The sequence below is a fragment of the Siphateles boraxobius genome, unplaced genomic scaffold (genome assembly GCF_051911475.1).
Source record: "Siphateles boraxobius isolate OS27281-9 unplaced genomic scaffold, OSU_SipBor_1 39, whole genome shotgun sequence".
NCBI lineage: Eukaryota > Metazoa > Chordata > Actinopteri > Cypriniformes > Leuciscidae > Siphateles > Siphateles boraxobius.
In genome coordinates this window covers 2,257,501-2,282,850 of record NW_027509019.1, presented here as the reverse complement: position 1 = coordinate 2,282,850, position 25,350 = coordinate 2,257,501, and the positions used below count along the sequence as shown (strand labels likewise).

Below are 25,350 nucleotides of genomic sequence, written 5' to 3'. Positions count from 1 at the left end.
AGTGTCCAGTGCTCACACTGGGCACAAGAGGTGCAGCTTTTCCTGGTCCAACGAAGAAAACGGAGGAGGACAGAAAGCCTGCAGCACAATAGGCCTCAGAATAATGGTAGGCACCTTGGGAACATATACCTGTTTAGGGTATAAAAGAATGCCTTGAAGAATGCCATACCCAGTGCAAACTCAAGGTGGGAGAAACCGAAATGGCCTGAAGGTCTCCGACTCTTTTGAGGGATGAAATAGCTAGCAGAAAAATTGTCTTAAAAGTAACAAACTTCTCTGAGACCGAATCTAAGGGCTCAAAGGGAGCCCCAGATAGCCCTCAAGGTGCCACGAAGGAAAAGAGTGATCAGGGGGTATCGACCCAAAGATGTACCACCCACCAGGGCGTGGAAAGCCGCAATGGCCGCCACGTAGACCTTAAGCGTGGAAGGACATAAACCTGATGCAAAGCATTCTTGCAGAAACTCAAGTACTGTGTTGACCGAACAGTTATCCGGATCCCACTGACGCTGGTGACACCAAGAAGTGAAAACTCTCTATTTCAGTGAATATAGTTTCCTCGTAGTGGGAGCTCTGGAGCTTAGAATGGTCTCCACAACCTTGGTTGAGAGACTACTCTCTATGAGTTGGGCCCCCTCAGAGGCCAAACAAACAGTTTCAAAATCCCCTGCCGGGGGTGCAATATTGCGACCCCTGTCTGAGACGGAAGGTCTCTCCTGATCGGGATCTCCAAGGGAGGGCCGTCGAGGAGAAGAATTAGGTCCGCAACCCAAATATGGCTTGGCCAGCGTTGTGCTACCAGCAGGTCTGCACCATAGCATCCAGCCCCAGGGGGGGGTTGAGTAAGAGAGAACCAAAGTGGACAGTGCGTCGTGTGGTGAGACACAAATAGATCCACTTCTACCTGGCAGTAAAACTCCCATATTTGCTCCACCGCCTCGGGGTGGAGTCTCCAGTTACCTGGCCTCAGCCCCTGCCTCGACAGGGTGTCTGCTCCAATATTCTGGCCCCCTGGAATATACACTGCCCTAAGAGAGCGTATTATCCTGAGGGACCAAAAATAAGAGGCCACCAACGTGTTGTCTGTCCAGAGCAACACATGATGGCCCCTCAAGTCTGGGAGGAGATGTCTCAACGCATTGAAGACGGTCATCATCTCTAGGCAATTTATGTGCCAAGAGAGATGATGACTCCTCCATAGACCCTGAGCTGAGCGGCCTTCCATTACCGCTCCCCAGCCAGTGAGGGAAGCATCTGTCGAGATAGCATCTCGATGGCAAAGAGCTCCCAACACCGGAACCTGGGACAAGAACCAGTGTTTCCTCCATATAACCAAGGCACGGGGATACATCCGCGTGATCTTAATCGTACGCAGTGGGTTTCCCGTCGGGGAGAACCCTCTGGTCCTGAGCCACCACTGCAAATGTCTTACGTACAGCAGGCCAAAGGGTATAACATTGGACGCTGCTGCCCTGAGGTCTAACAGTCTCTCGAACTGTTTCACAATGTGTGACTGGCATAGCTTTAGCTCTTTTATGGCTGTAAGGATGGCAGCTACACGAGCAGGTGACAGAATGGCTCCCATCGTGACTGAATCCCAGACCACTCCAAGAAAAGTGGTCCTCTGTACTGGAGAAAGCACACTCTTCTTGGCATTGAGCCTCAACCCCATCCTTCATATAAGCGAGGACGACATCTCGATGCCGAACCGCTCACTGTTCTGATTCCGCTAGAATCAGCCAGTCGTCTATGCAATTCAAAATGCGTATGCACTGCAGCCTGAGCAGGGCCAGAGCTGCATCTACGCACTTCGTGAATGTGCGGGGTGATAGAGCTAGACCGAAAGGAAGTGCCTGATACTGGTGTTCTTTGCCCCCGAAAGAAAACCTCAGAAACCTAATGTGCTGAGGGAGTATGGAGATATGGAAGCATGCGTCTTTCAGATCTATCGTGACAAACCAGTCCCTGATCTGATTTGAGTCATGATCTGTTTGAGTGTTAGCATCTTGGACTTGAATTCCAGCACCAAACACTCCAACCAACGAAGATCTAGTATATGACGCAGTTCTCCATCCTTTTTTGGAACAATAAGAAGCAAGATGGCGCCAGTGTGTTTGGCTGGCCGTCTGCTCCCTGTTCTGTTTATTTGGTTTTATATTTCCGTTTTAATTCAAAATGTTTTTACTTTATTTGTTTATGACCGTCAAATGCTTTTTAATATAAGGGACTCTGTTGAGTTTTCATCGAACGCTGATTTAAAATTCCTTCAATCAAACTACTTCCCTCCATTTTTGAAAACCGTCCCGGCCTGAGAAAACTGGTTGCCATGGGATTTTCATGGAAAGAAAAGCCGTAGGAGAAGAGGAAAGCGAGCGGGCATTGCGGCTTAAGTTTACTGCGTCAGCTGAAATCGCGTCAGGGTTTGGATGGCTTTCAGCTTGGGCCTGGATCCGGTCGCTTTGTTATGTGGCGATCGTTTGAGGTGGCTTTTTTTACCTGTGACCCAGGATACACTTTTAAACTATTCCTGCTGTCGGACACCCCGGTATCGTTGCAGAGGTGTAAATCTCTGCAATCTTCGCCCGCTGTGCCGTGCAGCACAGCCGGACTGCGATCCAGTAAGTGTCAAGATGGCTCTGGTAAACGCAAGATCTCTTGTAAATAAGACAATCATCTTGCGAGATTTCTTCAACTTAAATAAACTGGATTTTTTACTAGTGATTGAGACTTGGATGAGAATGGGGGATACAAGCCCCTTTTCTGAACGTGTGCCCTCAGACTGTTCTTTTTTTAACTGTCCTAGACTTTCTGGCAGAGGCGGTGGGCTTGCGTCTGTTTTTAAAAGGAATTTTTGCTGCCGATCCTTAAAGACAGAAATTTTTTCTAGTTTTGAAGTTCTCCTGTTTCTGCTAAATATGGATCAGTCAGTGATCGCTGTTGTTTATCGCCCTCCAAAACCAAATAAGGATTTTTAAATGAGTTTGCAAACTTTTTAGGAGATATTGTTGTTCAGTATGATCGCCTTTTGATTGCGGGGGATTTTAATATCCACATCTGTTGTCAGTCAAATTCCTTGGCCAAGGATTTTACTAATCTGACTGATTCGTTCGATTTTACGCAGGTGGTAAATGGTCCAACCCATAAACAGGGCCACACACTAGATCTTGTGCTGTTGCACGGTATTTAGATCTGTGAACTTGAAATCCTTGATTTGAGTTTCTCTGATCATATGCCTGTTACATTCACTTGCTCCTTCCCAAATGAAGTTATAAAAACACAGAGGGTTTCACAGCAGATTCGTACCTTTAGCCCTTCTTCTAGTGATTCATTTTCTTTTCTTTTTAATGAGGCTTGCCAAATGTATGGTCTTGATTCCCTTTCAAATCTGCTTAATGTTGATGAACATCTTATGTTATTCAATTCCATTAGTAATGACATAATGAATTCTGTGGCTCCACTAAGAGAAAAATGGCAAAAGCCTAAAGCTGAACCTTGGGTAACTAGCACCACACTTAAACTTAGACGGGTTTGTCGTAGAGCGGAACGAATGTGGAAAAAAGACAAATTACAATTGTCTTATGAAATATTACGTGAGTCATTTATTACATACCAAAAGTCACAGATAAAATTGTTGATATGACAAAATATTGTATCCTCAAACTACGAGCCATCTATTATTTTTCCCTATGTCTCATCTTTTCAATTTCAGACAGTTTCTTTAAATTCACTTAAAGATATTTTTAAGAAACTAAAACCTACTACATGTCTGCATGACATTATTCCAACACATTTTTTGCTGCAGATTTTTGATGTTGTTGGACTTAGCATTTTAGGTATAATAAATAAGTCCCTTCTCACAGGTGTTGTTCCTAAATACCTAAAACATGCAACTGTAAAACCCCTACTTAAAAAACCCAATCTCGACCCAACCATACTTTCAAATTATAGACCGATTTCAAATCTATCTTTTATTTCAAAAATTTTAGAGAACGTTGTTTTGGAACAACTACAGAGTCATTTGGAGTTAAATAGTGTTTTTGAAAAATTCCAATCTGGGTTTAGAAAATACCACAGTACTGAGTCCGCTTTATTAAAAGTTTTTAATGATATTTTATTGTCTGTTGACTCAGAGGATTCTGTGATTCTCCTACTCTTGGATTTAAGTGATACTGTGGACCACAAATTCTTATCTCAAGACTCGAACAATGTGTGGGTATTGAAGGCTGCACTCTAGATTGGTTTAAGTCCTATCTGAATGCTAGAACGTTTTCTGTTTGTCTAGATGGGTTTTCTTCTTCTGTTTCTGTTTTGGATTATGGAGTCCCTCAGGGCTCCATTCTGTCGCCAGCTATGTTCTCGTTGTATTTGCTTCCTTTGGGGACTATCTTTTCTAAACATAGGGTTTAATTCCATTTTTATGCTGATGACACCCAGATTTATCTGCCTCTAAAGAAAAATGATGGGGAGGGCCTAAGCTTATTATCAGCGTGCGTATCTGATGTTAAGTCCTGCTTTTCTTCAAATTTTCTGCATCTAAACGAGCCATAAACAAATTAGCTCCAAACTATCTCTCTGATCTTTTGAAATTAAACGACTGTGTTAGATCATTGAGGTCATCTCAACAAAGATTGTTGATGGTTCCAAGATCAAGACTGAAGACGAGAGGTGACCGTGCATTTTCTGTTGTTGGTCCAAAACTGTGGAATAGTCTTCCTTTATCTTTAAGACTATTATCCACCGAGTCTGTTTTTAAATCTAATTAAAAACCTACCTGTTTTCACTGGCTTATAACTGTCCTTGATATTAATGTTGAATTGTTAAATTGGTGTTTCTGATGTAAACTGCCTTTATCATTTGCTTTGCGGTCTGTTTTGTTTTTAAGATATTTATTCTGTTGTACAGCACAATGGCCAACTACTGTTGCTTTTATTGTGCTATATAAATAAAAGTTGATTGATTGATTGAAGTTGAAGGTAACGGCTGTATATACCCGACACAATGTCGGGTGAGTACATCTGCTCTATAGCTTCCTTTGCTCACAGGGCCTTTACCTCTTGCTCAATTACCAGAGCCTGCTAGGGATGCACTAACGTGAGCAACACCCCGTTGTAGCCTGGAGGACGAGAACCAAACTGGAATCTGCCTCTACCACTATCTGCAGGACCCATAGAGATATATTTTGCAGTAGCTTCTGCGCTGCCAGAAAATCTACCAAGGGAACCAGCCCCTCGAGGCTGGCCTCTGGTGTAATTGAGACAGCCAGTTCGGGGACCTAAAGCATAATGGCAGGAACCACCCGAACTGACTGTTTTCAAAACACCCCTCAGAGGGCGCGAGTCTGACGCAATATCGAGTTGACGCTGCGCCAGAAGCTCGCTGGAGACCACTGCGCCTAGAAGCACCAAGGGTGGCGGGGTTGGCAGAACGTTCCCGTGAGGACACCAAAATGGAACAGACACCGTATAATGAGGTGTACACCGCTCCACCCCGGTTGGGGCTGCCCTCACCGGTCTGACGGCGGTGGAGCCAAGACCTTTTCTTTTGAGCTGAAGCCTTCTCAGCCTGAAGAACGGTCCTCAGATCCGGCTTCTGCTACGAAGGCTTTGGCTGCTGTGCTGCGTATGAGAAACTAAACGGCTGGAGCTGCTCACGGCCAACAGCCCCAGGGGTTTGGACATAACGAGGGAGATATTTTTTAACCGCCTCTGACTGTAATTTGGCCTTCTGGAAACTCTCGACGATCGAATCAATCGCGTCGCCGAAGAGACCAGAAGAATCGATAGGAGCATCAAGAAGGAAAGCTGTATCTTTCTCCTTGATCTCCGCCAAATTGAGTCAGAGGTGGCTCTCAGTGGCCACAAAGGCTGCCATAGACCGCCAAATTGCTCTGGCGGTCTCCTTAGTAGCCCTGAGAGATAAATCTGTGGCCTGACTAAGTTCTCGAACCCCATCAGGCCCAACTCCCTCACTTCCGTCCAAATCCCCCAGTAGGCCAGCCTTATATGCTTGTAGCACTGCCATAGTGTGCAAGCAGGCTCCGGCTTTACCCACTGTCGTATATCCTTTGCCCACTAGAATAGAAGTAGTTTTCTTAAATGGTTTAGTGGGCAGAGCCGACGCCTTCAGGGACGATGCTGAACCAGGAGACAGATAGCTCGCAAGCGTCTGTTCTGCCCGGGGCATCGCCCCATAGCCATACTCTCTCAACCCCCTAATATCTGAATGTACATGAACTTTGGGGCTGAAAAGACAAGACGAGTAAGGCTTATTCCACGCTCTAGACAGCTCGCTGTGCAGATCGGGAAAAAATGGAAGGCCCCGTGATGGAGGGGAAACAATAGAGGGAAGGAAGCGCTCGTTTAATTTATTTTTTCTTAGTTTAGTTTACTTTTCTCTGCGGCCATTCAATATTTAATTTATCTACAGCTTTAGTAATCACCTCCACCAGCTCCTCATATGCTGGGGAAAGAGATGGCGAATCCTCTTCCCCCATGATTGTGTCACTTTCAATACTCAACACATCTACCTCCTTAGAGACTGAAGCATTGGTCTCTCTCCCCGGGCGGAAGAAACTGCGTCGCAGGCTTCCGATACCGGAGAGAGAGTAATGGATCCCTCGGGAATGGGAGGAGATAAGGCCCTCAGACCCGTCTCCAACCCCGTAAAGAGATCCATTTGCGATCCCCAGAAATGCATTCTCCGTGCTGCACCCTGAGGACTGCGAGCCTGGCCATTTTTCTCGAAAAATGACAGGTGGGAGTTGAGCATGCTAAGCGAAAGCTTCTCACAATGCCGGCAATCAGCCCCCTCGAAGGCTGATACCGCATGCTCCACTCCCAAACACATTTGACGTTCCTTCCATCCATTGGACTAGTTGACATAGATGTTTCCGACGTATTCTCGCTGGAAGCGTTCCCAAAGCGTCATTGACGCATCGCGAGTTCCCTCGAAAGGGAACACACCAATCTCACTTATCCAGAACCTCAGCTTCAGATACTCCAGCAATAACAAAACACACCAATCTCACTCATCCAGAATCTCAGCTTCAGAAACTCCAGCAATAACAAAACACACCAATCTCACTCATCCAGAATCCCAGAATAACCAGTAGCGAGTGCAGCCTTACGGAGAGACTCAGCAAGAGTTTAACTTTTAGACTTTTCTTAATGGTTAGTGGACACATTTATGTAGGTGTTGTGGAGTTACATTGATTCATCTCGTACCGTCATGCTTAACTTTTACACAAGTTGACAATTTGTTGACACAGTTCCTGTGGTCTTTATAAGACAGCTGTGACATGTTTTGGTCAATAGTGTTCAGTGCTCGTCTGTGCTCAACGACAGAACAGTTTCATGCTTTGCTCGAACTTTTGCCATTGTATTAGAACTAGTTACACTGAAATGTGCAGATTAAGGGGCGGAAATATTATAATAGGATCCCCTTCATACATCAGAAGGGGAGCAAAATCTGATCGGCTTATTTTTTGACATGCTTGCAGAGAAAGACTACTGGGCTGTCACTTTTTCTATGTTGGTAGATGCACCAGGGACCCGATAATAGCACTTAAACACGGAAAAGGTCAGATTTTCATGATATGTCATCTTTAACTCAGGGTTACATGATCGGTGACATTTTGACAAAACCAAACAAACACAACTAGGTTTCTGCAGTACTATGATTCTTGCTAAAAACATTCTCTGTCACTGTTTTTGAACTGAACTGAATCAACATTTAATTGAATTCTCAATTGTCTTCTGTAGAGCTGCTTATAGCTCATTTCTCAAAATTAACACTGTTTTCCTGTACAGTTTATCACTGTAAAGCTGCTTTGAAACAATCTGTATTATACAAAGCGCTATCAGAGGTTTGCCCTGAGTTTGTGATTGGTCCACGAGTGACCAATGCAGTTTTATTTAATGTTTAAATATTGTTTTGATCAATATTTTGTTTCTGTCTGATTAAAAACATGTAAATCCAAAAGTCCAAATATAATATTGCGATGTGGATTGATAGGATTCTATTGGTTATATGTTATTTTCCATTACTTTTAGAAGATTTTTTGAGAGAAAAAGAGTGATCTTGACAAATTAATGTTTGAAGACGTGTAGTATTTATTGATAGGCACTCATCCATCTCACTAGGAATTTAGTCATATAGTTTTATATTCTTTGTAGAGGTCAAAAGTGATGTCTGGAGGGGATATGTTTTTTTTTAAGACCCTACAAGTTCGATTGAACCATCAAAATGTGTTTATATGAGATAATATCTACATAAGCCTACAAACATGAGGGAAGAACATAACAATAAACTAGTTTACCTGACAAAATTATTTGGCAAAAAAAGGGCTAACTGCAGATACAGATTTTATTTTACTATGCAAAAAAAATGCATAGAAAAACCAAAAACTCTTGACTACAACACAATCAATGATTATTATTTCGGTAACACTTTACAATAAGGTTCATTAGTTAACATAAGGTAATGTATTTAACTAACATGAACTGACAATGAGCAATACATTTGTTACAGTATTTATTAATCTTTATAAAATCCAGCTGTTCATTGTTTGTTAATGTTAACAAATACAACCTTTGATTTTAATAATGTATTAGTAAATGTTGAAATTAAGATTAATAAATGCTGTAGAAGTATTGTTCATTCTTAGTTCATGTTAACTAATGAACCTTATTGTAAAGTGTTACCAATATTTCTCTCTTGTTTTTGCAAGTTCTCATAATTTCTTTGCATGATAGCCTGGACAAACATTATGTCCACATCACAAAAAAGAAAGAAAGAAATTGACTCAAAGCTTAACTACACAATATGCTTACAAAATCTATAACACGTTTTTAATCATATTTGAATGAAGATGTCAATTTGCATAGGCCGGACATTGCATTTTAATACTGTACTTTGTGGAAAAGGCCTCTAAAATCAGAACAAATTGAAGTAAAGTGAATTTCCATAATACTTTATGAAGCTTCTTTTTTTGTGTGTGTGATTTTGAGCTTGACTGACCCAGTCCCTATGTTCTTTCAAATGCACAGGAGAGGCCTGGACATTCTTAGAAGAAAGACAGTCATATTTATTTGGGTGAGTACTGTAAATGACTAGATGAATTTTCAGTTCTGGCTGAACTTTTCCTTGAAGGTCAAGCAAAGCTCTTTTGACTGACTGAAACTGAAAGTGCTACACTGAAACCGCTCTGTGGGCGCACAGACCACAGGAAGTCATTTCTTGTGTGAATTTGATGATCAAAACCACAGCAGAAGACAGAGAGAAAACCCTGTGCAGAGACACACACCAGGGAATGTTAATTAATGACATTTAGTAAGCATTTCAGGAACATTTGGTCCATTCAAAAGTTTTAGCCTGGGCCACACTGGTGAGTACCTAACCTGGAAATTTAGTTCTGAGTCAGGTGCTGTAACTTCTTATGTACAAAAAAAGAGTCATTTGAGTCATTATTTGAGTGGAGAAGCCCATCGAGTTGAAATATTTATAATCAAGTGCAGCTCACAGATCTTACTGTAAGGATGACTTTTTCCATAAACAGTCTGTGTTTCAGAGTGAGAACTATTAGATGTTAAACCTTTATCTAATACAAAATGCTTTCTTGGCCTCAGAATCAGAAAATAAAGTGGCAACCTGATATGTATAACTACTGCAATAGTTTTTACAGAAACATCTGAGCTCAGCGCTAAGAATGTTTTTTCTATATTTTAGTGGTTCACGTTTACTTACCCTGCCAAAAGTTTTACTTGTCCTGCCACAAAAATAAATAAATAAAATACAATAGTTATAGTTTTCATTGTTTTTGACCCATGCAACTTTGTATTGTGTTTCAGAATTTCACAATTCTCAATTCCAATTTATTCCACAAACAAAAACTACCAGCCTAATTAATATAAAGTTCAACAATTATTAAAGATAAACAATAAATATCAAAAACTGAAATAAACAGGCACCAAATGAAACTTTCTTTCATGTGCCGGGGCCATTTTGTTTGTATGCGCATGTAAGATGAGAATCTGGTGGATGGATGCACTTTTTATTTATCAAGTTAGTGTATTACCTCCTGCATATTCTATTTGTGCGTGACATGAGTGCTTGCTTAGTTGGGGACATTTCATTTAATATTTAACAATATTATTGATCTGCCTGCATTGACACCATTATATGAGAACTGAACTGAGCTGGATGATGACATCACGGTATACTCTAGAACAGGTATATATATATATATATATATATATATATATATATATATATACATAAACTAAATTAGTAACTTTTTTACAGCAAAAATTAACCATAACTGAACTTACTTAAGCTGGACTGTGACGCTATTTTCTTCTAGAAACAAACTTTGTTGCATTATTTTTCTGTTATCTCTGTAAAGCTGCTTTGAAAAAATCTGTATTACAATATCTAAATTACGTCATATGCTCTCAATGACAAATGCGGAACAGTTAGTTCATGCGTTCATGACATCAAGGCTAGATTATTGTAATGCTATTATGGGTGGTTGCCCTGCACGCTTAATAAACAAACTACAGCTGGTCCAAAACACAGCAGCTCGAGTTCTTACCATTACTATTATTCAAATCAGTTAAATGATTATTAGGCTGTATAAATTAGGTCAGCCGGAACCGGGAAAACTTCCTATAACACCTGATGTACTCGCTACATCATAAAAAGAATGGCATCTATGCTTATTTTAGTCTTTGTTTATTTTGAGGTTTACTGTAATCAGCCGGACCAAGGCTGTATCCAGATCAGATGGTGGACATCGGCCATCGGCACTGATCCTCAACAAACTCATCCCCATACGTGCGTGATGACTCCGATCTTCAGTCAGATGAACTGCATCATATAATGTTCCGATCCAATTTGACTTCTGACCTGTAATACTAGCTGAATCATAATCATACACTGTTCGTTCATTGGCCAGAGGAGAATTGCCCCCCTGACTGAGTCTGGGTTCTCCCAAGGTTTTTTTCTCCATTCTGTCACTGATGGAGTTTTGGTTCCTTGCCACTGTCGCCTTTTCGCCTTTCTTCACCTTTGTCACCATTGGCTTTTGGCTTGCTTAGATGGGGACATTTCATTATGTATTTAACAATACTATTACAACATTATTTTCCTGTTATCTCTGTAAAGCTGCTTTGAAACAATCAGCATTGTAAAAAGCGCTATATAAATAAAGGTGACTTGACTTGTGGATACTGGATTTAGGGAGCAGTTTATTCTCATCTCTTGCACAAGTCGCATAGGATGCTCTTTCTGACTGTGTGTTGGATCCGTAGAGTCATTTAAGTCAGTGCTTCTCAATCCTGGTCCTGGGGACCCACAGCTCTGCAGTTTGTATGTCTCCCTCATTTAACACACCTGATTCAGATCATCAGCTCGTTAGGAAAGAGCTCTATGAACTGAACTGGCTGTGTCAGATAAAGGAGACATATAAAATATGCAGAGCAGTGGGTCCCCCAGGACCAGGATTGAGAACCACTGATTTAAGTGCTATGCCCACTATGTTTGTGCATGCATACAGACTAGTAAGCCAGGAATTTTCTTCAGCATGACATAGTGGGTATTGCATTCCCCAAAGCTTCAACACCAAGATGCAATGTCGGAGTTCCACTTTGAAAGGGAATGGCTCAGGTTTCAAGAGTGAATAACGTGTGACTTAGGCATCCTTTAATATTCATGGACACTCTGTCAGCCAATGAACACTGGCATGTGTTTACACGCGCTTCAGACACTGGTCACGCTGTTAATTCCCCATAGCATTAACACCAAGATTCAGCGTTTTGTTCCCTTTCTCAGGGAACTGGGTTGTACTCACAACTTGAGATGTTGTCTACCTATAAAAAATGAGCACTCCTTAAACTGTGACACTTGGGAAGTGACATTGTTTGGACAGATCATAAATTGTATACAGTGGTGGCCAAAAGTGATGTCAAGCCTAGGAAAATTGACATCTTAACTCTTCATTCATATATGATTACATTTTTTTTTTAAATATTTTGTAACAATATTGCGTAGTTATGCTTGGAGTCAATTGCTTTATTTGTCAAATTAAGTGGACATAATTTTTGCCCAGACTTTGTCATTCAAAGAAATTCTGAACACATTCTTTGCATTCTAGGCATTTGTGCAAAGTAAAATAAAACCAGTAACTGTAGTTTGGCTTTTTTCCCTTAAGTTTAGTGTTTTGTTCTTCCTCATATTTAAATAATTTAGAAAGAAGTTCCATGAGTTTCATTCAAGCTCTATATTGTAGACTCGTCATGGAAAGTGTCAGATACTGTGAAAACTGAAAGCATGACGCTGGAATCCGGGCAGGGATTATTTATTAGATGATGAAACTATTACACACAAACACAAAGCCACCCACTTCAATCAAACATCACAGACTGGCAGAGACGCAGAACTGAAACTAGTGTGATGTCACGATGATTTCATCGCTCCCACTGACTGCCACCAGTCCCTGTGCACAACTCTAGTTCAAGCCTAAAAACACATCTAAATATAGCAGATTACCAAAAGGTTCCATCGCAGGGTTACGAGAATACGGCCCGTCAGCCATGTTCAGTAAACACCGCTGGACTCGTCATGTTTTTGTGAAAGCAGAAGCCCTTCAGTTTCCTCACCTTGATGTCAGAGCAGTTGTTTCCAGCCAGATAAACTCTGAAGGAGAAGGAGTTTTCATGGCCCACCTCTTTGAACACCTGCACGACCCCATGATGCTCTGCTGACTTAGACGTCTGAACAATGGGACCCACGGGTGAAAGCGACGACACGGCCCATTTGACGTGACTCCCGGAGTGATCGGCCGAGGGCTCGATCTGACCACGGCTGTTCTTCACATGGAGCACGCTGAACTTCACCTCGTTGTCTTTATCTGCTGAGAGTCACGGACGCATATACAGGAGGAGACCGTGAGAATGCTTACAAATAAACACTTTCCCAACCATTCAAAGAGCACTTACACCCCACAAAACCGAAAGTCCTAGTGTTAAACTTATGAGAAAACTATTTTTTTTCTAGAGGAGAACAGATCCTCCCACGTATTCTTTCTCCATTCTGTCACCTGATTAAGTTGGGAGTTTGTTGTGAACACTTAATATTCGACATATTATTGATCTACCTGTGCTGATGAGAACAAAACGTGAACAGAACTGAGCTGAATAATAGCTTATAGCTGAACTTAACATGTTTCTTAATGAATGAACTTTACACAGTTATTAAACTGAACTGAATCAACATATTGGGGTGTCACTCCACTTTTACGCTGATGACACCCAAATGTATTTGCCCCTAAAGAAAAACGACAAAAAGGTCCTAAGCTCATTATCAGCATGCTTGTCTGATATTAAGTCCTGGTCTTCCTATAAATGTTTTGCATCTAAACGAGAGTGAAACTGTTGTTGTGTTTGGGCCTCAGGTGTCTCTGTTACTCCTGATGGCCATCTGGGAGATTTGGTCCCATATGTAAAACACTCTGGGAAAAACTTGGGTGTTGTTTTTTATCCTGCACTTAAATTTGATAAACAGATAAATGCTGTAGTTAAATCTATTTTTTCCAATTAAGATTATAATCTAAGGCTAAGAGTTTCTTAACATTTGCAGAGTTTGAGAGAGTGATCTATTTGTTCATTTCATCTAGACTTGACTATTGTAATTCTCTTTATATTGGAATGAGTCAATCCAACATTAGTCATCTTCAGATGTTCAGAAAGCAGCAGCACAAGGACATTTTATCATATTTCCCCAATACTACATTCGTGGCACTGGCTGCCGGTTTGTTTCAGAACTGATTTTAAAATCCTGCTTTTTGTTTTTAAAGCGTTTTATGAATGATTCGATTTCATCAGAAACGATCTTAAAACAGGGCTTTACTTGTAAAACTCCGAACTTACCCTTTAATACGATGGGTGACCGCAATTTTTCTGTTGTTGGTCCAAAAATGTGGAATAGTCTTCCTCTATCCCTAAGACTCGTATCCACAGAGTCGAAATTAAAAACCTACCTCTTTTCACAGGCTTACAACTGTTCTTGATTTTTAATGTTGAATGGTTTGGTGATTTGTGTTTTTGATGTAACTTCCCTTTAATTTAATTAATTGGCAATTATGTTTCACTATATATATATATGACTTGACTTGATATCTCTGTACCTGCCAGACACAGTGAGTGTGGGAACTGGATGGATTTGAGAATGGATGGATCACATTCCACATCAAAAATGGGTCCGGCAAATTTCCATGATCCGGTCAAGTATGTGCTAAACTTGCTCCAGGAGAGAACGCAGTATGTGATGTTGACGCGCTGGGAGACCTCGAACACCAGCCCCGTGTCTGAACACTCATACACACCCTCAGCATCCAGCTTTAGCCTACAGCAGAACAACATGAACATCACTGAGAGCAGAATCAGTGTTTCTCGTGTTTCGTTAGCACTGTACTCCTACTTTACAGCCTATGCAGTTTCAGTTTCCTTTTATCACAATTCAATGTAGAATGATTAATCACATACAAAATAAAAGTTTGTTTACATAATATATGTGTGTGTACTGTTTCATTATTTTGTATATAAATACACACATATGCATGTACTGAATATATTTAAGAAATATTTGCATGTATATACTGTATATATATTTATACATAATTAATAATATATATAAATTTACATTTTTCATAAATATATACATGCATATGTGTGTGTATTTTTATATACAAAATAATTATACACAGTACACACAGATACATTTTTTATTTTGGATGCGATTAATTGTGATTAATCATTGCCCAGCACTAAAAATGTTTAACATTTCACATTTCAATACTGGTACAAAACTGCTTTTTTTCTGTTTACACACAGTACTATTCAAAAGTTTGGGGTCAGTACGATTTATTTATTTGTTTTTTTTGAATAAATTAATAGTTTTATTCAGCAAAGATGCATTAAATTCTTTCAAAAACATTAATAAATCTTACTGACCGCAAACTTTTGAATGGAAGTGTTCACATGTTGCTCTATGAACCTTGGCTTTCTTCATGTATTATTCACTGAGGAATAGAAACAATAAAATGACACATTTGACCATTCTCACATTATCCCGGATTCTTATAAACCTGTCCGTGTTCAAGTTCAGCACTGGTCATTTAGAAAAAGGAGTCATAAAGCAAGGGGACGTGACTTCAGCGTCAGATGTGACTGATCCCCATACTGCAACAACAGTGAGTAAATCTGGAACTTACAGTAGCCGTTCTTTGGACATTTTCCTGGGGGAGACGAGCTCATATTTGGGATTCTGTGAGGGAAAAAACAGTTGCATGTCGACATTAAATTCATCACCATTAGTTAATCTGTCAATCAAACTGACAGTTTTGAAAGCTTAACCTACAGTAATTTTGCATATATATATATATATATATATATATTTATTTATTTCTATCAGTGGATCTCAAACCGTGGTGTTGCTCTTAATGTCTGTGAGTTTGATCTCCTGTAGCTGAGGAAGCTTTTTTTTATTTTCTTGACTCAAAAAACATTGGATTTAGTGCTCATTATTGCACAATGAAACCAGACAATAGCAGCTCAAGCTCTTCTAAACAGACAAGAGATTAAATTGCTCCAAATGTATAAATAAACACAGATTTATTATAGGCCTACATATAAATATACATTAATTTGCTATATTTAAAATGGTTGGCGAAATAATGTGCTTGAATTGGGTTACGGAATGTTTAGATTTTACTATGTGTGTGTGTGTGTGTGTGTGTGTGTGTGTGTGTGTGTGTGTGTGTGTGTGTGTGTGTGTGTGTGTGTGTGTGTGTGTGTGTGTGTGTGTGTGTGTGTATGTGTGTGTGCGTGCGTGCGTGCGTGCGTGCGTGCGTGCGTGCGTGCGCGCGCGTGCGTGCGTGTGTGTGTGTGTGTGTGTGTGTGTTTAGATGAATGTCCAGAGTAAGCAGACAAAGAAGAAGCTCAGTTTTTCACACTGTAGAATAATAGTAAAAGTCGCAAACGTTTGACTGAAAGTGTATGTCTCTTTTTGAGCCATTACTAGCCCCGTGCTGATGGTCATGATATTATAGGTCATGAATGCTGATATATACAGATGTGCACTTTTCAATAATTGATTGTTTGCTATGCAATGAAGCAGCTGTTTTGTAAAACCCTTTTTATTTATAAAAAATAAAAAGGATTTGTTCACTTCAGAATTAAAAATTCCTGATAATTTACTCTTCCCCCACGTCATCCAAGATGTTCATGTCTTTCTTTCTTCAGTGGAAAAGAAATGAAGGTTTTTGAGGAAAACACTCCAGGATTTTCTCCATATAGTGACTTCAATGGAGTCCAACGGGTCGAAGGTCCAGATGTGAGTTTCAGTGCAGCTTCAAAGTCTCGACACGATCCAGCCGAGGAATAAGAGTCTGATCTAGTGAAACCATTGGTCATTTTATATATATATATATATATATATATATATATATATATATATATATATACCGTTTAACCACAAATGCTCGTCTTGCACTAGCTGTGATGCGCCACACATTACGTAATCACACTGAAAGGTCACACTTGTTTCGGTACAAAAAGGTCAGGTTGGGCAAAAAACTCATTGTAAATGCCGCTTGACTTAGTCTTTGCACGTTCGCCTTGTAAACACTAGGTCTGTACTTCCTACATCACACGTGACTTTTCAGTGTGATTGCGTAATGTGTGGCGCATCACAGCTAGTGCAAGACCAGCATTTGTGGTTAAAAAGTGTATAAATGTTTATTTCTTCATAAAATGTCCGGATAAGACTCTCATTCCTCGGCTGGATCGTGTCGAGACTTTGAAGCTGAACAGAAACTCACATTTGGACCTTCAAACCATTGAAGTCAATATATGGAGAAAATCCTGGAATGTCATTATTTTCCTGTTATCTCTGTAAAGCTGCTTTGAAACAATCTGTATTGTAAAAAGCGCTGTATACATAAAGGTGACTTGACTATATGGAAAAAAATCCTGGAATGTTTTCCTCAAAAACCTTAATTTCTTTTCCACTGAAGAAAGAAAGACATGAACATCTTGGATGACGTAGGGGAGAGTAAATTATCAGGATATTAATTCTGAAGTGAACAACGAATGTTCGGTTGATGTTATCAGTGTTCAGAGACAGACTGACCTTTAGAGCTCTGCACTTCTCACAGCACGGCTGAAGAGGCTCATCTGAGGCATTATGGGAGAGAAACACACTATATGACTGACTCAACAAACGCACAACATCAGCTCACGCTGTAAACATCTTAAAAACATGTTGAAAACAGAGAAGTATCATTACCGCTGGGTTTTTCTACACTGGATCTCGTGTTGGAGTCTGAAAAAGCATGATATTACATCATTAAGGTTTATCTTTTTACTCAAGGTGTGAAAAACTGGACATTTATAAGAGCTCTGAAAGCTTATAATAAAACAAGTCATTACAATAAAATCAATTGTTGTCCATTACTGTGATTATTTATTGCTATAGATTAGGCTTTAGTACTGTTTTAGTGCACTTCATTAAAGCACACATGCTTTAAAATAGCGAGGCACTTTACAAGAACTCAGGCTTTATAAACAGTATACACTACTGTTTACATACACTATATGTACAAAAATATTGGGAGCGAGCCCAGTACACCAACAGGGACTGTAATGACATCTCATTTGAAATACATAGATATTAATACGGAGTCGGTCCCTCTTTGCAGCTATAAAAGCTTCCAGTCCTCTGGGAAGGCTTTCCTCAAGATTTTGGAGTTTCTGTGGGCATTATTACCCATTTATCCCGTAGAGCAGTTGTGAGGGCAGGCACTGATGTTGGACGAGAAGGTCAATCTCTGGGATGGGGTCGAGGTCAGGGCTCTGTGTGCGGGCCAGCCCAGTTCTTCCACACCAAACTCTTCCAACCATGTCTTTATGGACCTTGCTTTGTGCAATCGGGACAGTCATGTTGGAATAGAAAAGGCCTTCCCACAATGTTGGAAGCATAGCATTGAACAAAATGTCTTGGTATGCGGAAGCATCAATATTTCCCTTCACTGGAAGTAAGAGGCTTAGTCCAACCCCTGAAAAACAGACCTACACCATAATCCCCCCTCCAGCAAACTTTACCATCAGGCAGCTGACATGTTCTCCAGAAATCTGCCAAACCCAGACTCGCCCATCAGACACAGAGAAGCGTGATTCGTCAGGTTTCAGTGCTCTACGGTCCAGTGACAGAGTGCTTTACACACTTCATCCCACATTTGATCATGTACTCGCTGATGTGAGGCTCGAATGCAGCTGCTCGGCCATGGAAACCCACTCCGTGAAGCTCCCGCCGCACGGTTTCTGTGCTGATATTAATGCCAGTGGAAGTGTGTAACTCTTCAGCAGAGCGTTGGTGACTTTTACACACCATGTGCCTCAGCACTCAGTGACTGGTTGGCTCTGAGACTTTACATGATCTTCTGATTTTGAATTGAGTTTCTGCTGTTCCGAAACGCTTCAACTTTCCAATAACACTACTTACAGTTGACCGTGGAATATCTAGCAGGGATGAAATTTCACAATCTGACTTACTGCAAAGGTGGCATCCTATCACAGTACCACACTGATTGATTGATTGATTTTATTTGACCCTTTTGTTTAAAATACGATACATCTTTGCACCATACATTAAAATGAACAAAAACAAAGTCAGGATAACACAATAAAGCCCTAGGGCTTATTTCCATTGTGGTCCCGGGGGGAGGGGGGGGGGCAGAACAAGTGCAACAAATAAAGCATCGATCATCACATCCATATATATATATATATATATATATATATATATATATATATATATTAAATAGAACCATCAAGACAAAAACATAAAATATTATCATACTAAGTTTGACATCTGAGCCATTTTTTCAGTGCCAGCTTAAAACCTACTAAACTTCTAGGCATCTTTAGATTTCCTGGCAACCTGTTCCACAAGCTTGTTGCCACATACAAAAAGGACTCTTTACCTAAATTACTCTTAACTCTAGGAGGTACAAAATCAGTAGAGCTGCCCCTGGTGGAGTAGCTGTGAACATCTCTCACGCTATTAAAATAAATAATCAAATATTTGGGGACAGCCCCATGCACTGTCCTATGTACCATGCCCAGGTGAATCTGAGAGATTCGATCTTCTACTTTTAACCACCCAATAGTCTCAAAATGAGAAATATCAAGATGAGATCTCATGGGGAGGTTCAAAATAAGCCTTATAACCCTATTTTAGGCAGTCTGAAGCCTATGTTTCAGGTGCTTTAAAACACCATTGTACCAAGAGCAACACGCATAATCAAAATAGGGCTGAATTAGAGCACTTGCCAGAGTTAACATTGCTTTTTTGTCCAAAAACTTTGAGATTCTGGACAAGAAACGTACTCTCTGATTTACCTTGTTAAGCACTTTTTGCGCTTGGCCCACTCCAGACAAGTGGCAGTCCAATACACAACCCAGGTAACTAACTGAGTCCTTTACATTAATCTCACTATCTCCAACTAAAACCTTAAAACCAGGGGGTCTTCTCAGTTTTATTTTTGACCCAAACAGTTTGGCTTCCGTTTTCCCTAAGTGAAGTGATAGCTTATTGTCTGACATCCACCTGCTGACTTTTGATAGTTCTGCACTGAGAGTTCTTTCAACTATATTCTTATCTTTATGTCAGACCAATAATGCAGAATCATCTGCATATAAAAAAAGTTCACATGAACATACAGACTTAAGGTAATTTATATATAGAAGGTAAAAAAGTGGGCCCAAGACACTCCCTTGAGGAACCCCACATTCTATATATTGTGGTTGAGACATTGTTCCTCCAATATCCACCACCTGCTTCCTATCATTCAGATAAGAACTTACCCATCTGACTGCTAAGTCATTAAAACCAATGGCTTTTAATTTGCATACCAAAATATCATGGTCAATGGTATCAAAGGCCCTCTGTAGGTCTAACATGACCATACCACAAAAATTCCCTTTATCTACCTCCCTCCTAATGTGGTCAGTTAAATACAATAAACAGGTGTCAGTGCAATGTGATTTACGAAAGCCAGACTGGAACTCATAGAGTAGATTGTGTGATGCTAAATATTTGTCAATCTGTTCATAAATGATTTTTTCAATTATCTTCGACAGACTACACAGAATAGAAACAGGTCTATAGTTTCCATGGTCTAATTTACTCCCTTTCTTGTAAAGTGGAATCACTCTGGCAAGTTTGAAATCATTAGGAAAATATCCTTGCTCAATAGACATGTTTATGATATGGGTGATACATGGGGTTATAACCTTAGCAGCATCTCTTAAGAATCTGGATGGAATATTGTCAAGGCCAGTAGCTTTTGAGCTATTTAGGTTTTTAAGCTTCTCAAGTACAACTGCCTGTGACACCTTTTCAAAAGAGAAGCCGTCTGCTTTGACCTCTTGCTGAGAGTAAAAGTCAAAGATGTGACTTTCACCGTACTGCCCTGACTGGACAGGTGGTTTTTCTACCAGTTTACTAGCAACTGATGAGAAATAGTTGTTAAAACTATCTGCCACTTTCACCTTTTCTGCTGTGACATTATTCCCAGAATCAAGAGTTATGTTACTAGTTTTTGTTTTCAACATGTTACTATAGCCAAGCTGCTTGAGGGACTTCCATAACTTACTTGAAAAATTTCTATATTGCACAATTTTCTCATTAAAATAGGCATTTTTAGCATTGACCACTAATGTACTCACTTCATTTCTCACCTTTTTGTCCTCTGCCCAATTCTGATCATCCTTGTTTTCCTTGAATATATCATACTTCTTATTTCTCATCCTAATTGACTCGAGAATATCAACATTTATCCAGGGTTCTGTCCTCTGTTTAACTCTTACTACTTTAAAAGGGGCTACTTTGTCTACAACTTCTAAAAACATACATTTAAAAGAGCACCATGCTTTATCAACTTCCTTACATTGCAACACAGCAGACCAGTTTATACAATTCAAGCAGTCATCAAGTGCTTCTTTGCTATACCTTTTCAGCGACCTGATTCTTATAGAGCTATGACAATTGAGCACTGCTTTCTTGATCTTTCGAGTACAGAAAACAATAGAATGATCACTCAGTCCATAATTAACTACCCCACTTTCTGTTATCCTAGACTTTTCTGACACTAAAACAAGGTCAATAATAGTTTGAGTGGAAGAACAGACACGTGTTGGTTCTTTGATCAGCTGATGTAAACTAAATGAGCAACAAAAGTTCATTGATGCCTTATAGCCTTATAGTTTTTCGAATATCAATATTAAAATCTCCTATTGTGATAACTTCTGATTTGACAAAGTCCATACAATTAGAGCAAACTTCTTCCAGAATTTCAGAAAACATTGTCTTGTCAGGTGGCCAGTAACATGCTCCAACTAAAATAAGCTTGCTCTTCGGCAGCAGAATGTTTAACCAGACCGCTTCAATTTGGTAATTGTTCAAGTCCGTTCTCTGATTAAAACCAATGTCCGATCTCACATAGACACACACACCTCCACCTTTAATTCAATTAAAGCATCCTTAATGGAGTCAACCAGCCAAGTCTCAGTAAAACAAAAAAGTTCCACCTTATTGCTGTTACTGAGGAGTCGTATCTCTGTGATTTTAGGGAGAAGGCTTCTGATGTTAAGATGAAGCAAATGAAGTCCCCTGGTCGAAAGGAATGAATTTGGCTTAACCTTGCAGGCATCCTCCAAAACCGCATAGGGTGGCTGAACTGAACAGAGCTGTGGGTCAGAATTAATGGGTTGATTGCACTCCTCCAGGGGTACCGTTGTGTTTCCCAAGCCCAGCTCTGTTCTCTCAATGTCGCTTGACTTCACTGAGGTCTTAAGAACGACCCTTTCACAAATGTCTGTGAGCAAGCAGACTAGGTGCTTGATTTTATACGCCTGTGCCTGATGTCAGCAGAGAACAGTAAAGTTAAGTTGATGTGCATCTCTCTCTAGTCTGTCTAACCCAGCTGGGCAGTGCATCTTTTGGTCTGTCTGTGACTTGCTTACAACAAAGCTTCCAGGGCTGTGTTCTGTGACTTTGTGCATGACAAAAAAAGTGAGAGTGAAATACAACTATGTATTACGTTCGATAAACAACAAAGGGCAACGGTGTTTGTTTATAAATGGCAGCTCGGAAAAGATGACTGCGTCACTGGTTAACATGAGTTCATATGCGCGTGTACGAAATGAAACGCGGACTTTCTAGCAACACATCTGCGGGGACCAGTACAATATGGGCGTGATGGCACTCCTCATTATAGGCGCACACACTTTTAAAACAAGACAATGATTATCTAGTAGTCCACAAGTCAGTTTAGTTACAACTCAAAAGCAAGATGGAAAGCAATGTATTGACATTGAGTATTGATTCACAGGCTATATTGTATTTAAAATGTTGATTGTCTGGACATACTGGTCAAAATGGATGCACAACACTCAGTAAATAATAACCATCAAGTATCAAGTATTGCTTTTATCATTTAAAACACAGTGACATGCTTTGGCAAGCCATTTTAGCTTTTATTCATTCACAGGATGCATTTTATCATCAATAATTAAATTTGTACTGTTTAAAATGCGAATTCTTGATATTAATATAAAATATGTCTATTTCTGATGTCAGAAATTACATTTTCATTAGTACTAGTTAAAGGAGGGAGGATTGTAGTGGGAGCACTGGGTGTCAGGTGTGTTTAGCTTAGGGCCCCAGGATCGGCTCTGGGTGTGTCCCAATACTTCTGTTATATAGTTTACATTATTCATGTTTTAAGGGGATAAAAGTATAAAAAGTATCAGAAAATATTATATAAAGAGAGCAAATCTCGACCTGAATCTCCTTCCTCTTCCTCCTCATGGGCCTCCTCTTCCTCTGAGCTCTCCTCAGCTGACGTATCATCTGAACACACACATGCACAATATCGTGTCAGACATGTTTCTTTGAGAAAAACTCTCACCTCCAAAGCTAGCTCAGCTCAGTGAAGCTCTCCTCTTCATATGGTGATGTTTCTTGTGTGCAGTAGAGGAATACATTAGAGTCTGTGAACTCTAACTAACAGCTGCTCTTCTGATCCACAACAAAACACAATCATACATGCGTTATCGACATGAGAGTGAGTAGATGGCAAAATGCTCTATTACTTTAACCTGGTCAAAATGTTAAACTTTGTAAACATAGATCTAAACTTAAATGGTTAATCAAAAAAAATGTAGTGTAAAAAATGTTAGAGAAGTTTACTGTAAAACAAATGTAATGAACTCAACATTTTTATTTTGTACAAAATATTTATTTTACCAAATAATTTGGACCCTAAAGTTGCTAGAAATCCAAAGCCATATGTCTAACCAAGCTGTGTTGATATCACAAACAAATTAGGACAAACTGAAAGAGTTTTACAGATCATGGTAACCACAGTTGAAATAGAGTCTTGTCACCACCATGATAAAAATAACTATATGGCTTCAAACTTTATGGTTTCTATAACGCTACAGTATTTATTATGAAAAACCACAAAACGACCAGAATAAAACACTGCTGGTCTGAACACAACTACAGGAAATGTGTGGTAGGGGTTTTGCTGCTGAACGATTGTCGAGCACTAAATACACACACAATCCAAGGGTTCACATCATTTTCTCCACCCTGCACAGTCAATGTTTAACATGGTATCAAAACGTATCATTTTTGTGTTATGTGACTTAAAGCTGTAGTAGGTAACTTTTGTAAACAAATATTTGTTATAACTGTCATTATGTCCTGACAGTGGAATATAATCTGTGAAAAAATCAAGCTCCTCTGGCTCCTCCCAGTGGTCCTATTGCCATTTGCAGAAATACACCGCTCGCGGTCAGAAACAACCAATCAGAGCCAGGAGGAATGTCTTAGCAGTGTCAATCACGCTCGTGTACGCGCTGATCACCCCTCTCTTGCACAGCGCGAGCGCCTACCGTCGTTCGTGACTCTCCTGTTCAAACTCGTTCATCCAAATGGACAAATCTTTTTTCGAGTCATTTCGTTCATTCAACGAACGAAATGACTCGAAAAAAGATTTGTTATTTTGAACGAGTCTTTTTTGGAGTGATTTCGTTCATTCAACTCTCGTTTCGTTCATTCAAAGGAGGAAAAATCCTAGAATGTTTTCATCAAAAACCTTAATTTCTTTCCAACTGAAGAAAGAAAGACATGGACATCTTGGATGACATGGGGGTGAGTAAATTATCAGCAAAAGTTTTTTTTTAAAGTGAACTAATCCTTTAACGTTATCTTACTAGCTATTTATAACTTATAGAAAGAATGCAACGTTATAAAGTTACATGTATTGCAAAATACATAATGATTTGAGGACCAAGTTTGTAGTCAAAGTATGGGCAGGCCATAGTCAATGTAAAGCATATTGTTGATGTTTCGTCCCTATTAGTAAATGTTTCTTAACTGTTTATAATACGCCGTCATCGGTGGTCCTGCTTACTAGCCTGCGCGTTCACAGCAGGCTCCGCTGTGGGGGAGGAGCTGTGGAGGGAGGAGCTGTTGGGGAGGAGCTGTGGAGGGAGGAGCTGTTGGGGAGGAGCTGTGGAGGAGGAGCTGTTGGGGGCGGAGCTGTTGGGGAGGAGCTGTGGGGGAGGAGCTGTTGGGGGCGGAGCTGTGGAGGGAGGAGCTGTGGGGGAGGAGCTGTGGAGGAGGAGCTGTGGAGGGAGGAGCTGTGGGGGAGGAGCTGTGGAGGGAGGAGCTGTGGAGGGAGGAGCTGTGGAGGGAGGAGCTGTGGGAGGAGTGGGAGGAGCTGTGGAGGGAGGAGCTGTGGAGGGAGGAGCTGTGGGGGAGGAGCTGTGGAGGGAGGAGCTGTGGGGGGAGGAGCTGTGGAGGGAGGAGCTGTGGAGGGAGGAGCTGTGGGGGAGGAGCTGTGGAGGAGGAGCTGTGGAGGAGGAGCTGTGGAGGGAGGAGCTGTGGAGGGAGGAGCTGTGGGGGAGGGGCTGTGGAGGGAGGAGCTGTGGAGGAGGAGCTGTGGAGGGAGGAGCTTTGGAGGGAGGAGCTGTGGGGAGGAGCTGTGGAGGGAGGGGCTGTGGAGGGAGGAGCTGTGGAGGGAGGAGCTGTGGGGGAGGAGCTGTGGGGGAGGAGCTGTGGAGAGAGGAGCTGTGGAGGAGGAGGGAGGAGCTGTGGAGGAGGAGCTGTGGAGGGAGGAGCTGTGGGGGAGGAGCTGTGGAGGGAGGAGCTGTGGGGGAGGAGCTGTGGAGGAGGAGCTGTGGAGGGAGGAGCTGTGGAGGGAGGAGCTTTGGAGGGAGG

General features: G+C 40.8%; 1 protein-coding gene across 4 annotated transcripts in view; it reads right to left on the bottom strand.

Moving 5' to 3' along the window:
* Positions 1-25,350, bottom strand: part of LOC143703867 (NACHT, LRR and PYD domains-containing protein 1a) — a 44,001-nt gene that overhangs the window by 7,510 nt on the left and 11,141 nt on the right. For 2 of the 4 annotated variants that reach the window (XR_013191445.1, XM_077197327.1), the window contains exons 4-9: positions 22,903-22,971; positions 17,344-17,379; positions 17,188-17,231; positions 15,269-15,321; positions 14,183-14,400; positions 12,657-12,910 (exon numbers count right to left, since the gene is read on the bottom strand). Coding sequence is in view for 2 of the 4 variants with exons in the window: in XM_077197327.1 (XP_077053442.1) it covers positions 12,657-12,910; positions 14,183-14,400; positions 15,269-15,321; positions 17,188-17,231; positions 17,344-17,379; positions 22,903-22,971 (674 nt within the window). In the remaining 2 variants the exon portion in view is untranslated. The remainder of the gene's footprint in view (positions 1-12,656; positions 12,911-14,182; positions 14,401-15,268; positions 15,322-17,187; positions 17,232-17,343; positions 17,380-22,902; positions 22,972-25,350) is intronic. The other 2 variants (XR_013191446.1, XM_077197328.1) reach the window with 1 other exon arrangement.